General features: G+C 57.0%; 2 protein-coding genes across 2 annotated transcripts; both read left to right on the forward strand.

The window, feature by feature from the left end:
* Nucleotides 1-1649: 1649 nt before the first annotated feature.
* Nucleotides 1650-2110, forward strand: SH3BP5L (SH3 binding domain protein 5 like; the record flags this gene model as incomplete). The annotated part of the gene is given in 1 exon segment (XM_040656643.1): nt 1650-2110. A coding segment is annotated over 1 exon segment (456 nt), but the record flags the coding sequence as incomplete, so codon positions are not given.
* A 7167-nt stretch (nt 2111-9277) lies between these two features.
* LOC121108653 lies at nt 9278-13801 on the forward strand. The gene has a single exon (XM_040656654.2). The coding sequence runs from the start codon at nt 12495-12497 to the stop codon at nt 13707-13709; it is 1215 nt and encodes a 404-aa protein (XP_040512588.1). The 5' UTR covers nt 9278-12494; the 3' UTR covers nt 13710-13801.
* Nucleotides 13802-15744: the final 1943 nt, after the last annotated feature.

The raw sequence follows: 15744 nt of genomic DNA on the forward strand, positions 1-15744 counted from the left end.
ACCCCCCAAACCCCCCCCCATACCCCCCATTAACCCCCATACCCCCCCCATTCCAGGAGCACAAGAGCCAGGTGACGTCCCTGGAGCAGCGCGTGGCCCAGGCCAAGACGCATTACCCCCCCCATACCCCCTTTAACCCCCATATCCACCCAATACCCCCCCCCAAACCCCCCCATACCCCCCTCTAACCCCCATATCCCCCCATTCCAGGAGCACAAGAGCCAGGTGACGTCCCTGGAGCAGCGCGTGGCCCAGGCCTCCATACCCCCCCAGTACCCCCCCAAACCCCCCCAATCCCCCCATTAACCCCTTCCCCCCCCATTCCAGGAGCACAAGAGCCAGGTGACGTCCCTGGAGCAGCTCGTGGCCCAGGCCAAGACGCGTTACCCCCTCCATACCCCCCCAATACCCCCCCATTAACCCCCATATCCCCCCTATATCCCTTCCAATCCCCCCATTAACCGTCATTAATCCCCTCTAACCCCCCCAATCCCCCCATTAACCCCATACCCCCCCATTCCAGGAGCACAAGAGCCAGGTGACGTCCCCTGGAGCAGCGCGTGGCCCAGGCCAAGACGCGTTACCCCCCCATACCCCCCCAATACCCCCCCATTAACCCCCATATCCCCCCTATATCCCTTCCAATCCCCCCATTAACCGTCATTAATCCCCTCTAACCCCCCCAATCCCCCCATTAACCCCTTCCTCCCCCATTCCAGGAGCACAAGAGCCAGGTGACGTCCCTGGAGCAGCGCGTGGCCCAGGCCTCCATACCCCCCCAATACCCCCCCGAACCCCCCCTATACCCCCCTCATACCCCCCCAATACCTCCCCAAACCCCCCCTGTACCCCCCCATGCCCCCCATTAACCCCCATATCCCCCCATTCCAGGAGCACAAGAGCCAGGTGACGTCCCTGCAGCAGCGCGTGGCCCAGGCCAAGACGCGTTACCCCCCCATACTCTCCCAATACCCCCCCAATACCACCCCATACCCATCCCAAACCCCCCCCAATCCCCACATTAACCCCCATTAACCCTCATTAACCCCCATTAACCCCTTCCCCCCCATTCCAGGAGCACAAGAGCCAGGTGACGTCCCTGCAGCAGCGCGTGGCCCAGGCCAAGACGCGTTACCCCCTCCATACCCCAATACCACCCCATACCCCCCCAATACCCCCCCAAACCCCCCCAAACCCCCCCATACCCCCTCATACTCCCCCCAAACCCCCCCAATCCCCCCATTAACCCCTTCCTCCCCCATTCCAGGAGCACAAGAGCCAGGTGACGTCCCTGGAGCAGCGCGTGGCCCAGGCCAAGACGCGTTACCCCCTCCATACCCCAATACCCCCCATACCCCCCCAATACCCCCCCAAACCCCCCCAAACCCCCCCATTCCCCCTCATACTCCCCCCAAACCCCCCCAATCCCCCCATTAACCCCTTCCTCCCCCATTCCAGGAGCACAAGAGCCAGGTGACGTCCCTGGAGCAGCGCGTGGCCCAGGCCAAGACGCGTTACCCCCTCCATACCCCAATACCCCCCATACCCCCCCAATACCCCCCCAAACCCTCCCAAACCCCCCCATACCCCCTCATACTCCCCCCAAACCCCCCCAATCCCCCCATTAACCCCTTCCTCCCCCATTCCAGGAGCACAAGAGCCAGGTGACGTCCCTGGAGCAGCGCGTGGCCCAGGCCAAGACGCGTTACTCGGTGGCGCTGCGCAACCTGGAGCAGATCAGCGAACAGATCCACGCCCGTCGCCTCCAACGCCTCATCCAACGCCGGGAATCTCCGGTGGGTTCCGAATGCGGTACCGTCGACGGTGCCGAAGGACCCCAATCCGATTCGGTATCGGTTCTCAGCCTCCGTACCATCGCTTCCGACCTTCAGAAGTTCGATTCGGTGGAACATCTGTTGGGTTTTTCGGACGTCAGCAGTCTCCGTGGGGAGGGGGAGGAGGCGATGGGGGGGAGGGGTGGGGGTGGGGAGGAGGAGGAGGAGGAGGAGGAGGATGAAGAAGGGGAGGGGGGGAGGGGGGGGACGGCGGCGTCGCGACGCGGTGGGCGCGGGAGGTTCCGGCATCACCGGAGCGTCAGCCTTTGAGAGTACATCGGCTTCGTCTGCCTCTCATTGGGTGGGTGGGTGGGGGGTGGACAGACAGACGGATGGAGGGATGGATGGAGGGATGGAGGGATGGATGGACAGACGGACGTGAGGCCTTTGGTGACCCCAATGGGGGGGTTGGGTGGTTGTTGGGTCATGGATGGAAGGATGGAGGGAGGGGAAGGATGGATGGAGGGAGGGATGGAGGGATGGATGGAGGGATGTATGGAGATGAGGCCTTCGGTGCCCCCAATGGGGGTGGAGGGGGGGTTGGGTGGTGGTTGGGTCATGGATGGAGGGATGGATGGATGGACAGACGGACATGAGGCCTTTGGTGCCCCCAATGGCGGGGTTGGGTGGTGGTTGGGTTGGCCAACGCTCTACTGGAGCGTCAGCCTTGGAGAGTAGATCTGCTTCATCTGCCTCTCATTGGGTGGTGGGTGGAGGGATGGATGGATGGACAGATGGACGGATGGATGGAGGGGTGGAGGGTTGGATGGACAGACGGACACGAGGCCCTCGGTGACCCCAATAGGGTTGGGTGGTGGTTGGGTTGGCCAACGCTCTACCGGAGCGTCAGCCTTTGAGAGTACATCGGCTTCGTCTGCCTCTCATTGGGTGGTGGGTGGGGGGTGGACGGACAGACGGACGGATGGAGGGATGGATGGAGGGATGGAGGGTTGGATGGACAGACGGACATGAGGCCCTCGGTGACCCCAATAGGGTTGGGTGGTGGTTGGGTGGTGGTTGGGTTGGCCAACGCTCTACCGGAGCGTCAGCCTTGGAGAGTACATCGGCTTCGTCTGCCTCTCATTGGGTGGGTGGGTGGAGGGATGGAAGGATGGATGGGGGGATGGATGGATGGATGGATGGATGGATGGACAGACGGACATGAGGCCCTCGGTGACCACAATGGGGGGGTTGGGTGGTTGTTGGGTCATGAATGGAAGGATGGAGGGAGGGGAAGGATGGATGGAGGGAGGGATGGATGGACAGACGGACATGAGGCCTTTGGTGCCCCCAGTGGGGGGGTTGGGTGGTTGTTGGGTCATGAATGGAAGGATGGAGGGAGGGGAAGGATGGATGGAGGGAGGGATGGAGGGATGGATGGAGGGATGTATGGAGATGAGGCCTTCGGTGCCCCCAATGGGGGTGGAGGGGGGGTTGGGTGGTGGTTGGGTCATGGATGGAGGGATGGATGGATGGACAGACGGACATGAGGCCTTTGGTGCCCCCAATGGCGGGGTTGGGTGGTGGTTGGGTTGGCCAACGCTCTACTGGAGCGTCAGCCTTGGAGAGTAGATCTGCTTCATCTGCCTCTCATTGGGTGGTGGGTGGAGGGATGGATGGACGGACAGATGGACAGATGGATGGAGGGATGGAGGGTTGGATGGACAGACGGACACGAGGCCCTCGGTGACCCCAATAGGGTGGAGGGGGGTTGGGTGGTGGTTGGGTTGGCCAACGCTCTACCGGAGCGTCAGCCTTAGAGAGTAGATCGGCTTCGTCTGCCTCTCATTGGGTGGTGGGTGGAGGGATGGATGGACGGACAGATGGACAGATGGATGGAGGGATGGAGGGTTGGATGGGCAGACGGACACGAGGCCCTCGGTGACCCCAATAGGGTTGGGTGGTGGTTGGGTTGGCCAACTCTCTACCGGAGCGTCAGCCTTTGAGAGTACATCGGCTTCGTCTGCCTCTCATTGGGTGGGTGGGTGGGGGGTGGACGGACAGACGGATGGATGGAGGGATGGATGGAGGGAGGGAGGGATGGACAGACGGACATGAGGCCCTCGGTGACCCCAATGGGGGGGTTGGGTGGTGGTTGGGTCATGAATGGAAGGATGGAGGGAGGGGAAGGATGGATGGAGGGATGGATGGAGGGATGGATGGAGGGATGGACGGAGATGAGGCCTTCGGTGCCCCCAATGGGGGTGGAGGGGGGGTTGGGTGGTGGTTGGGTCATGGATGGAGGGATGGATGGACGGACAGACGGACACGAGGCCCTCGGTGACCCCAATAGGGTTGGGTGGTGGTTGGGTTGGCCAACGCTCTACCGGAGCGTCAGCCTTTGAGAGTACATTGGGTTCGTCTGCCTCTCATTGGGTGGTGGGTGGGGGGTGGACGGACAGACGGACGAATGGAGGGATGGATGGAGGGAGGGAGGGATGGACAGACGGACATGAGGCCTTTGGTGCCCCCAATGGGGGGGTTGGGTGGTGGTTGAGTTGGCCAACGCTCTACCGGAGCGTCAGCCTTTGAGAGTACATCGGCTTCGTCTGCCTCTCATTGGGTGGGTGGGGGGGTGGATGGACAGATGGACGGATGGAGGGAGGGATGGAGGGAGGGATGGATGGACAGACGGACGTGAGGCCTTTGGTGCCCCCAATGGGGGGGTTGGGTGGTGGTTGAGTTGGCCAACGCTCTACTGGAGCGTCAGCCTTTGAGAGTACATCGGCTTCGTCTGTTTCTCATTGGGTGGTGGGTGGGGGGTGGACGGACAGACGGATGGATGGAGGGATGGATGGAGGGATGGAGGGATGGCTGGACAGACGGACATGAGGGCCTCGGTGACCCCAATAGGGTTGGGTGGTGGTTGGGGTTGGCCAACGCTCTACCGGAGCGTCAGCCTTTGAGAGTACATCGGCTTCGTCTGCCTCTCATTGGGTGGGTGGGTGGAGGGATGGAAGGATGGATGGGGGGATGGATGGATGGATGGATGGATGGATGGACAGACGGACATGAGGCCCTCGGTGACCCCAATGGGGGGGTTGGGTGGTTGTTGGGTCATGGATGGAAGGATGGAGGGAGGGGAAGGATGGATGGAGGGATGGATGGATGGATGGACAGACGGACATGAGGCCCTCGGTGACCACAATGGGGGGGTTGGGTGGTTGTTGGGTCATGAATGGAAGGATGGAGGGAGGGGAAGGATGGATGGAGGGAGGGATGGATGGACAGACGGACATGAGGCCTTTGGTGCCCCCAGTGGGGGGGTTGGGTGGTTGTTGGGTCATGAATGGAAGGATGGAGGGAGGGGAAGGATGGATGGAGGGAGGGATGGAGGGATGGATGGAGGGATGTATGGAGATGAGGCCTTCGGTGCCCCCAATGGGGGTGGAGGGGGGGTTGGGTGGTGGTTGGGTCATGGATGGAGGGATGGATGGATGGACAGACGGACATGAGGCCTTTGGTGCCCCCAATGGCGGGGTTGGGTGGTGGTTGGGTTGGCCAACGCTCTACTGGAGCGTCAGCCTTGGAGAGTAGATCTGCTTCATCTGCCTCTCATTGGGTGGTGGGTGGAGGGATGGATGGACGGACAGATGGACAGATGGATGGAGGGATGGAGGGTTGGATGGACAGACGGACACGAGGCCCTCGGTGACCCCAATAGGGTGGAGGGGGGTTGGGTGGTGGTTGGGTTGGCCAACGCTCTACCGGAGCGTCAGCCTTAGAGAGTAGATCGGCTTCGTCTGCCTCTCATTGGGTGGTGGGTGGAGGGATGGATGGACGGACAGATGGACAGATGGATGGAGGGATGGAGGGTTGGATGGGCAGACGGACACGAGGCCCTCGGTGACCCCAATAGGGTTGGGTGGTGGTTGGGTTGGCCAACTCTCTACCGGAGCGTCAGCCTTTGAGAGTACATCGGCTTCGTCTGCCTCTCATTGGGTGGGTGGGTGGGGGGTGGACGGACAGACGGATGGATGGAGGGATGGATGGAGGGAGGGAGGGATGGACAGACGGACATGAGGCCCTCGGTGACCCCAATGGGGGGGTTGGGTGGTGGTTGGGTCATGAATGGAAGGATGGAGGGAGGGGAAGGATGGATGGAGGGATGGATGGAGGGATGGATGGAGGGATGGACGGAGATGAGGCCTTCGGTGCCCCCAATGGGGGTGGAGGGGGGGTTGGGTGGTGGTTGGGTCATGGATGGAGGGATGGATGGACGGACAGACGGACACGAGGCCCTCGGTGACCCCAATAGGGTTGGGTGGTGGTTGGGTTGGCCAACGCTCTACCGGAGCGTCAGCCTTTGAGAGTACATTGGGTTCGTCTGCCTCTCATTGGGTGGTGGGTGGGGGGTGGACGGACAGACGGACGAATGGAGGGATGGATGGAGGGAGGGAGGGATGGACAGACGGACATGAGGCCTTTGGTGCCCCCAATGGGGGGGTTGGGTGGTGGTTGAGTTGGCCAACGCTCTACCGGAGCGTCAGCCTTTGAGAGTACATCGGCTTCGTCTGCCTCTCATTGGGTGGGTGGGGGGGTGGATGGACAGATGGACGGATGGAGGGAGGGATGGAGGGAGGGATGGATGGACAGACGGACGTGAGGCCTTTGGTGCCCCCAATGGGGGGGTTGGGTGGTGGTTGAGTTGGCCAACGCTCTACTGGAGCGTCAGCCTTTGAGAGTACATCGGCTTCGTCTGTTTCTCATTGGGTGGTGGGTGGGGGGTGGACGGACAGACGGATGGATGGAGGGATGGATGGAGGGATGGAGGGATGGCTGGACAGACGGACATGAGGGCCTCGGTGACCCCAATAGGGTTGGGTGGTGGTTGGGGTTGGCCAACGCTCTACCGGAGCGTCAGCCTTTGAGAGTACATCGGCTTCGTCTGCCTCTCATTGGGTGGGTGGGTGGAGGGATGGAAGGATGGATGGGGGGATGGATGGATGGATGGATGGATGGATGGACAGACGGACATGAGGCCCTCGGTGACCCCAATGGGGGGGTTGGGTGGTTGTTGGGTCATGGATGGAAGGATGGAGGGAGGGGAAGGATGGATGGAGGGATGGATGGATGGATGGATGGACGGACATGAGGCCTTTGGTGCCCCCAGTGGGGGGGTTGGGTGGTTGTTGGGTCATGAATGGAATGATGGAGGGAGGGGAAGGATGGATGGAGGGATGGATGGATGGATGGATGGAGAGAGGGAGGGATGGACAGACGGACACGGGGCCCTTGGTGACCCCAATAGGGGTGGAGGGGGGTTGGGTGGTGGTTGGGTCATGGATGGAGGGATGGATGGACGGACAGACGGACACGAGGCCTTTGGTGCCCCCAATGGGGGGGGTTGGGTGGTGGTTGGGTTGGCCAACGCTCTACCGGAGCGTCAGCCTTGGAGAGTACATCGGCTTCGTCTGCCTCTCATTGGGTGGTGGGTGGGGGGTGGACGGACAGACGGACGGATGGAGGGATGGATGGAGGGAGGGAGGGACGGACAGACGGACACGAGGCCTTCAGTGCCCCCAGTGGGGGTGGAGGGGGGTTGGGTGGTGGTTGGGTTGGCCAACGCTCTACCGAAGCGTCAGCCTTTGAGAGTACATCGACTTCGTCTGTCTCTCATTGGGTGGTGGGTGGGGGGTGGACGGACAGACGGACGGATGGAGGGATGGATGGAGGGAGGGAGGGATGGACAGACGGACATGAGGCCTTTGGTGACCCCAATGGGGGGGTTGGGTGGTGGTTGGGTGGTGGTTGAGTTGGCCAACGCTCTACCGGAGCGTCAGCCTTTGAGAGTACATAGGCTTCGTCTGCCTCTCATTGGGTGGTGGGTGGGGGGTGGACAGACAGACAGATGGAGGGATGGATGGAGGGATGGAGGGATGGATGGAGAGACGGACGTGAGGCCTTTGGTGACCCCAATAGGGTTGGGTGGTGGTTGGGTGGTGGTTGGGTTGGCCAACGCTCTACCGGAGCGTCAGCCTTTGAGAGTACATCGGCTTCGTCTGCCTCTCATTGGGTGGGTGGGTGGGGGGTGGACGGACAGACGGACGGATGGAGGGAGGGATGGAGGGAGGGAGGGATGGACAGACGGACATGAGGCCTTTGGTGCCCCCAATGGGGGGGTTGGGTGGTGGTTGAGTTGGCCAACGCTCTACCGGAGCGTCAGCCTTTGAGAGTACATCGGCTTCGTCTGCCTCTCATTGGGTGGTGGGTGGGGGGTGGGGGGACAGACAGATGGATGGAGGGATGGATGGAGGGATGGATGGATGGACAGACGGACACGAGGCCCTCGGTGACCCCAATAGGGTTGGGTGGTGGTTGGGTGGTGGTTGGGGTTGGTCAACGCTCTACCGGAGCGTCAGCCTTGGAGAGTACATCGGCTTCGTCTGCCTCTCATTGGGTGGTGGGTGGGGGGTGGACGGACAGATGGATGGATGGATGGATGGAGGGAGGGAGGGATGGATGGACAGACGGACGTGAGGCCCTCGGTGACCCCAATGGGGGTGGAGGGGGGTTGGGTGGTGGTTGGGTTGGCCAGCGCTCTACCGGAGCGTCAGCCTTTGAGAGTACATCGGCTTCGTCTGCCTCTCATTGGGTGGTGGGTGGGGGGTGGACGGACAGACGGATGGATGGAGGGATGGATGGAGGGAGGGAGGGATGGACAGACGGACATGAGGCCCTCGGTGACCCCAATAGGGTTGGGTGGTGGTTGGGTGGTGGTTGGGTTGGCCAACGCTCTACCGGAGCGTCAGCCTTGGAGAGTACATCGGCTTCGTCTGCCTCTCATTGGGTGGTGGGTGGAGGGATGGATGGACGGACAGATGGACGGATGGATGGAGGGATGGATGGAGAGAGGGAGGGATGGACAGACGGACACGAGGCCTTTGGTGCCCCCAGTGGGGGTGGAGGGGGGGTTGGGTGGTTGTTGGGTCATGGATGGAGGGATGGATGGAGGGGAAGGATGGATGGAGGGATGGATGGATGGATGGATGGATGGACATGAGGCCTTCGGTGCCCCCAATGGGGGTGGAGGGGGGGTTGGGTGGTGGTTGGGTCATGGATGGAGGGATGGAGGGGTGGATGGATGGAGGAATGGAAGGATGGATGGAGGGATGGAGGGGAAGGAGGGCTGGATGGATGGACAGGTGGATGGATGGACAGACGGACACGAGGCCCTCGGTGATCCCAATGGGGGCGGAGGGGGGGGGTTGGGTGGTGGTTGCATCATGAATGGATGGAGGGATGGGGGGATGGAGGGATGGATGCATGGATGGATGAATGGACAGATGGATGGACAGATGGACAGGTGGAGGGATGGACAGACGGACACGAGGCCCTCGGTGCCCTCAATGGGGGAGGAAGGTTGGCCAACGCTCTACGGGCGGTGTTGGAGTTCCGGTAGGCCTAAAATGGGGTGAAAAAGGCCAAAATTGGGGGCTTTTGGGGTGGGTTTGGCACCAAAACGACGTCGGTTGGGTGTCGTGGTCTCTTCCGTGGCCAAAATGGGGCAAAAAAACCCAAATTTGGGCACTTTTGAGGTGTGTTTGCCACCAAAATGATGTCGGTTGGGTCTTCCTTCTTCCCGTTGGCCAAAATGGGGTGAAAAGACCCAAAATTGGTTGCTTTTGAGGTGTGTTTGCCACCAAAATGGTGTCGGTTGGGTGTCATGGCCTTTTCCATAACCAAAATGGGGTGAAGAGACCCAAAATAGGGCACTTTTGGGGTTTGTTTTCCCCCCAAACACCACCAGTTGGATCTCCCTTCTTCCCGTTGGCCAAAATGGGTCAAAAAACCCCAAAATTGGGCACTTTTGGGGTGTGTTTTCCTCCCAAATCACCACCAGTTGGGTTTCCAACACCACCAGTTGGGTCTACCATCTTTCATTGGCCAAAATGGGTCAAAAAACCCCAAATTTGGGGACTTTTGGGGTGTGTTTTCCCCCCAAATACCACCAGTTGGGTCTCCCTTCTTCCCGTTGGCCAAAATGTGTCAAAAAAACCCCAAATTGGGCACTTTTGAGGTGTTTTCCCCCCCAAACCCCACACATTGGATCTCCCAACACAACCGGTTGGGTCTACCATCTTTCGTTGGCCAAAATGGGTCAAAAAACCCCAAATTTGGGCACTTTTGAGGTGTGTTTTCCCCCCAAAGCCCACACATTGGATCTCCCAACACCACCAGTTTGGTCTCCCTACTTCCAATTGGCCAAAATGAGTCCAAAAACCCCAAATTTGGGCACTTCTGAGGTGTGTTTTCCCCCCAAATACCACCAGTTGGGTCTACTTTCTTCCCGTTGGCCAAAATGGGTCAAAAAATCCCAAAATAGGGCACTTTTGGGGTGTGTTTTCCCCCCAAACACGACCAGTTGGGTCTCCCATCTTCTTGTTGGCCAAAATGGGTCAAAAAGCCCTAAATTTGGGCACTTTTAAGGATGTGTTTTCCCCCCAAACCCCAAACATTGGATCTGCCAACACAACCGGATGGGTCTACCATCTTTCATTGGCCAAAATGGGTCCAAAAACCCCAAATTTGGGCACTTTTGAGGGGTGTTTTCCCCCCAAACACCACCAGTTGGGTCTCCCTTCTTCCCGTTGGCCAAAATGGGTCCAAAAACCCCAAAATTGGGCACTTTTGAGGTGTGTTTTCCCCCCAAATCACCACCAGTTGGGTCTCCCTACTTCCCGTTGGCCAAAATAGGTCAAAAAAACCCCAAATTGGGCACTTTTGGGGTGTTTTCCCCCCCAAACCCCACACATTGGATCTCCCAACACCACCAGTTGGCTCTACCATCTTTCATTGGCCAAAATGGGTCAAAAAACCCCAAAATTGGGCACTTTTGGGGTGTGTTTTCACCCCACATGACTACCAGTTGGGTCTCCCTTCTTCCCGTTGGCCAAAATGGGTCCAAAAACCCCAAATTTGGGCACTTTTGGGGTGTATTTCCCTCCCAAATCACCACCAGTTGGCTCTACCATCTTTCATTGGCCAAAATGGATCAAAAAAACCCCAAATTGGGCACTTTTGAGGTGAGTTTCCCTTCCAAACACCACCAGTTGGGTCTCCCTTCTTCCCGTTGGCCAAAATGGGTCAAAAAACCCCAAAATTGGGCACTTTTGGGGTGTGTTTTCCTCCCAAATCACCACCAGTTGGGTTTCCACCACCACCAGTTGGGTCTACCATCTTTCATTGGCCAAAATGGATCCAAAAACCCCAAATTGGGGGACTTTTGGGGTGTGTTTTCCCCCCAAATACCACCAGTTGGGTCTCCCTTCTTCCCGTTGGCCAAAATGGGTCAAAAAACCCCAAGATTGGGCACTTTTGAGGTGTATTTCCCCCCAAACCCCAAACATTGGATCTCCCAACACCACCAGTTGGGTCTCCCATCTTTCATTGGCCAAAATGGGTCCAAAAACCCCAAATTGGGGCACTTTTGAGGTGTGTTTTCCCCCCTACCACCACCACTTGGGTCTACTTTCTTCCCATTGGCCAAAATGGGTCCAAAAACCCCAAATTGGGGCACTTTTGAGGGGTGTTTTCCCCCCAAATCACCACCAGTTGGGTCTCCCATCTTTCATTGGCCAAAATGGGTCAAAAAACCCCAAATTGGGCACTTTTGAGGTGAGTTTCCCTTCCAAACACCACCAGTTGGGTCTCCCTTCTTCCTGTTGGCCTAAAATGGGTCAAAAAACCCCAAATTTGGGCACTTTTGGGGTGTATTTCCCTCCAAACACCACCAGTTGGGTCTACTTTCTTCCCGTTGGCCAAAATGGGTCAAAAAACCCCAAAATTGGGCACTTTTGAGGTGTGTTTTCCCCCCAAATACCACCAGTTGGGTCTACTTTCTTCCCGTTGGCCAAAATGGGTCCAAAAACCCCAAAATGGGGCACTTTTGCGATGTGTTTTCCCCCCACATGACTACCAGTTGGGTCTCCCTTCTTCCCGTTGGCCAAAATGGGTCCAAAAACCCCAAAATTGGGCACTTTTGGGGTGTGTTTTCCCCCCAAATCACCACCAGTTGGGTCTCCCTACTTCCCGTTGGTCAAAATGGGTCCAAAAACCCCAAATTTGGGCACTTTTGGGGTATCTTTTCCCCCCAAACCCCAAAGATTGGATCTCCCAACACAACCGGATGGGTCTACCATCTTTCATTGGCCAAAATGGGTCCAAAAACCCCAAATTGGGGCACTTTTGAGGTGTGTTTTCCCCCCAATCACCACCAGTTGGGTCTCCCTACTTCCCGTTGGCCAAAATAGGTCAAAAAAACCCCAAATTGGGCACTTTTGGGGTGTTTTCCCCCCCAAACCCCACACATTGGATCTCCCAACACAACCGGTTGGGTCTACCATCTTTCGTTGGCCAAAATGGGTCAAAAAAACCCAAATTTGGGCACTTTTGAGGTGTGTTTTCCCCCCAAAGCCCACACATTGGATCTCCCAACACCACCAGTTTGGTCTCCCTACTTCCAATTGGCCAAAATGAGTCCAAAAACCCCAAATTTGGGCACTTCTGAGGTGTGTTTTCCCCCCAAATACCACCAGTTGGGTCTACTTTCTTCCCGTTGGCCAAAATGGGTCAAAAAATCCCAAAATTGGGCACTTTTGGGGTGTGTTTTCCCCCCAAACACGACCAGTTGGGTCTCCCATCTTCTTGTTGGCCAAAATGGGTCAAAAAGCCCTAAATTTGGGCACTTTTAAGGATGTGTTTTCCCCCCAAACCCCAAACATTGGATCTCCCAACACAACCGGATGGGTCTACCATCTTTCATTGGCCAAAATGGGTCCAAAAACCCCAAATTTGGGCACTTTTGAGGGGTGTTTTCCCCCCAAACACCACCAGTTGGGTCTCCCTTCTTCCCGTTGGCCAAAATGGGTCCAAAAACCCCAAAATTGGGCACTTTTGGGGTGTGTTTTCCTCCCAAATCACCACCAGTTGGGTTTCCAACACCACCAGTTGGGTCTACCATCTTTCATTGGCCAAAATGGGTCCAAAAACCCCAAATTTGGGGACTTTTGGGGTGTGTTTTCCCCCCAAACACCACCAGTTGGGTCTCCCTTCTTCCCGTTGGCCAAAATGTGTCAAAAAACCCCAAATTTGGCACTTTTGAGGTGTTTTCCCCCCCAAACCCCACACATTGGATCTCCCAACACCACCGGTTGGGTCTCCCATCTTTCATTGGCCAAAATGGGTCCAAAAACCCCAAATTTAGGCACTTTTGAGGTATGTTTTCCCCCCAAATCACCACCGGTTGGGTCTCCCATCTTTCATTGGCCAAAATGGGTCCAAAAACCCCAAAATTGGGCACTTTTGCGGTGTGTTTTCCCCCCACATGACTACCAGTTGGGTCTCCCTTCTTCCCGTTGGCCAAAATGGGTCCAAAAACCCCAAATTTGGGCACTTTTGGGGTGTGTTTTCCCCCCAAACCCCAAACATTGGATCTCCCAACACAACCGGATGGGTCTACCATCTTTCATTGGCCAAAATGGGTCCAAAAACCCCAAGTTTAGGCACTTTTGGGGTATCTTTTCCCCCCAAATCACTACCAGTTGGGTCTCCCATCTTCCCGTTGGCCAAAATGGGTCCAAAAACCCCAAATTTGGGCACTTTTGGGGTGTGTTTTCCCCCCAAACCCCAAACATTGGATCTCCCAACACAACCGGATGGGTCTACCATCTTTCATTGGCCAAAATGGGTCCAAAAACCCCAAATTTGGGCACTTTTGAGGGGTGTTTTCCCCCCAAACACCACCAGTTGGGTCTCCCTTCTTCCCGTTGGCCAAAATGGGTCCAAAAACCCCAAAATTGGGCACTTTTGAGGTGTGTTTTCCCCCCAAATCACCACCAGTTGGGTCTCCCTACTTCCCGTTGGCCAAAATAGGTCAAAAAAACCCCAAATTGGGCACTTTTGGGGTGTTTTCCCCCCCAAACCCCACACATTGGATCTCCCAACACCACCAGTTGGCTCTACCATCTTTCATTGCCCAAAATGGGTCAAAAAACCCCAAATTTGGGCACTTTTGGGGTGTTTTCCCCCCCAAACCCCAAACATTGGATCTCCCAACACCACCAGTTGGGTCTACCATCTTTCATTGGCCAAAATGGGTCAAAAAACCCCAAAATTGGGCACTTTCGAGGTGTGTTTTCCCCCCAAACCCCACACATTGGATCTCCCAACACAACTGGTTGGCTCTACCATCTTTCATTGGCCAAAATGGGTCCAAAAACCCCAAATTGGGGCACTTTTGAGGTGTGTTTTCCCCCCAAATCACCACCAGTTGGGTCTCCCATCTTTCATTGGCCAAAATGGGTCCAAAAACCCCAAATTTGGGCACTTTTGAGGTGCGTTTTCCCCCCAAATCACCACCAGTTGGGTCTCCCATCTTTCATTGGCCAAAATGGGTCAAAAAACCCCAAAATTGGGCACTTTTGGGGTGTTTTCCCCCCCCAAAGTCCCCCCACCCGGTTGGGGGCAGCCATGAGAACCGCTTGGGTTGGAGCCGCCCCATTCAACCCCATTATGGGGTTGGGGGGGGTCTCAATTCTGTGCCCCCCACCCCAATATATCCCCTATATCCTCCCCCCCCCCCTCCCCCCAACCCCAAACCTGAGGATTTTGGGGGTATTTTGGGGGTCATTTTGAGGGTTTTCTGCCCCGGAATGAACTCCGGATTTAACTTAAATTAAAACTTCTATTCTCAATTTCACATTGACCCCAAATTGCCTTTTCTTCACCCATTTCTGAGTCTGAAAAGTGGTGGTTTTTGTTCACCGAACCCACTGTTTTAATGCCTCAAACCCCCATTTTTCACCCCAAAATCCCCTCTAAACCCCCATTTTTCACCCCCCATCCCCTCAAAAACTCCCCAAACCCCCATTTTTCACCCCAAAATCCCCTCAAAAGCCCCATTTTCCACCCCAAAACCACCCCAAAATCCCCTCCAAACCCCCACAGCCCCCATTTTCCACCCCAAAACCCCCCCAAACCGCCATTTTCCTACCCCAGAATCCCCATTTTCCACCCCAAAACCACCCCAAAATCCCCTCTAAACCCTCAAACCCCCCAATTTCCACCCCAAACCCCCATTTTTCACCCCAAAACCTCCCCCGAACCCCCCATTTCCCACCCAAAAATCCCCCAAACCCCAATTTCTACCCCAAAACCCCCCACAACCCACCCATTTTCCACCCCAAAACCACCCCAAAATCCCTTCCAAACCCTCAACCCCCCCAATTTCCACCCCAAACCCCCCTTTTCCACCCCAAAATCCCCTCCAAACCCCCAACCCCCCCATTTTTCTACCCCAAACCCCCATTTTCCACCCCAAAATCCCCCCAACCCCCCCATTTTCCACCCCAAAACCACCCCAAAATCCCTTCCAAACCCTCAACCCCCCCATTTTCCACCCCAAACCCCCCCCAAACCGCCATTTTCCTACCCCAGAATCCCCATTTTCCACCCCAAAACCACCCCAAAATCCCCTCTAAACCCTCAAACCCCCCAATTTCCACCCCAAACCCCCATTTTTCACCCCAAAACCTCCCCCGAACCCCCCATTTCCCACCCAAAAATCCCCCAAACCCCAATTTCTACCACAAAACCCCCCACAACCCACCCATTTTCCACCCCAAAACCACCCCAAAATCCCCTCCAAACCCCCATAGCCCCCAATTTCCACCCCAAACCCCCCTTTTCCACCCCAAAATCCCCTCCAAACCCCCAACTCCCCCATTTTTCTACCCCAAACCCCCATTTTCCACCCCAAAATCTCCCCAACCCCCCCATTTTCCACCCCAAAACCACCCCAAAATCCCTTCCAAACCCTCAACCCCCCCATTTTCCACCCCAAAATCCCCCCCAAACCCCCAACCCCCCCATTTTTCACCCCAAAACCACCCCAAAATCCCCTCCAAAC

Source organism: Gallus gallus (assembly GCF_016699485.2).
Source record: "Gallus gallus isolate bGalGal1 chromosome 16 unlocalized genomic scaffold, bGalGal1.mat.broiler.GRCg7b 16_unloc2, whole genome shotgun sequence".
Classification (NCBI taxonomy): domain Eukaryota; kingdom Metazoa; phylum Chordata; class Aves; order Galliformes; family Phasianidae; genus Gallus; species Gallus gallus.

Coding starts and splice junctions, on each gene's coding strand:
- LOC121108653 (XM_040656654.2), top strand. CDS start 12,495: ATGGGTCAAAAAGCCCTAAATTTGGGCACTTTTAAGGATGTGTTTTCC.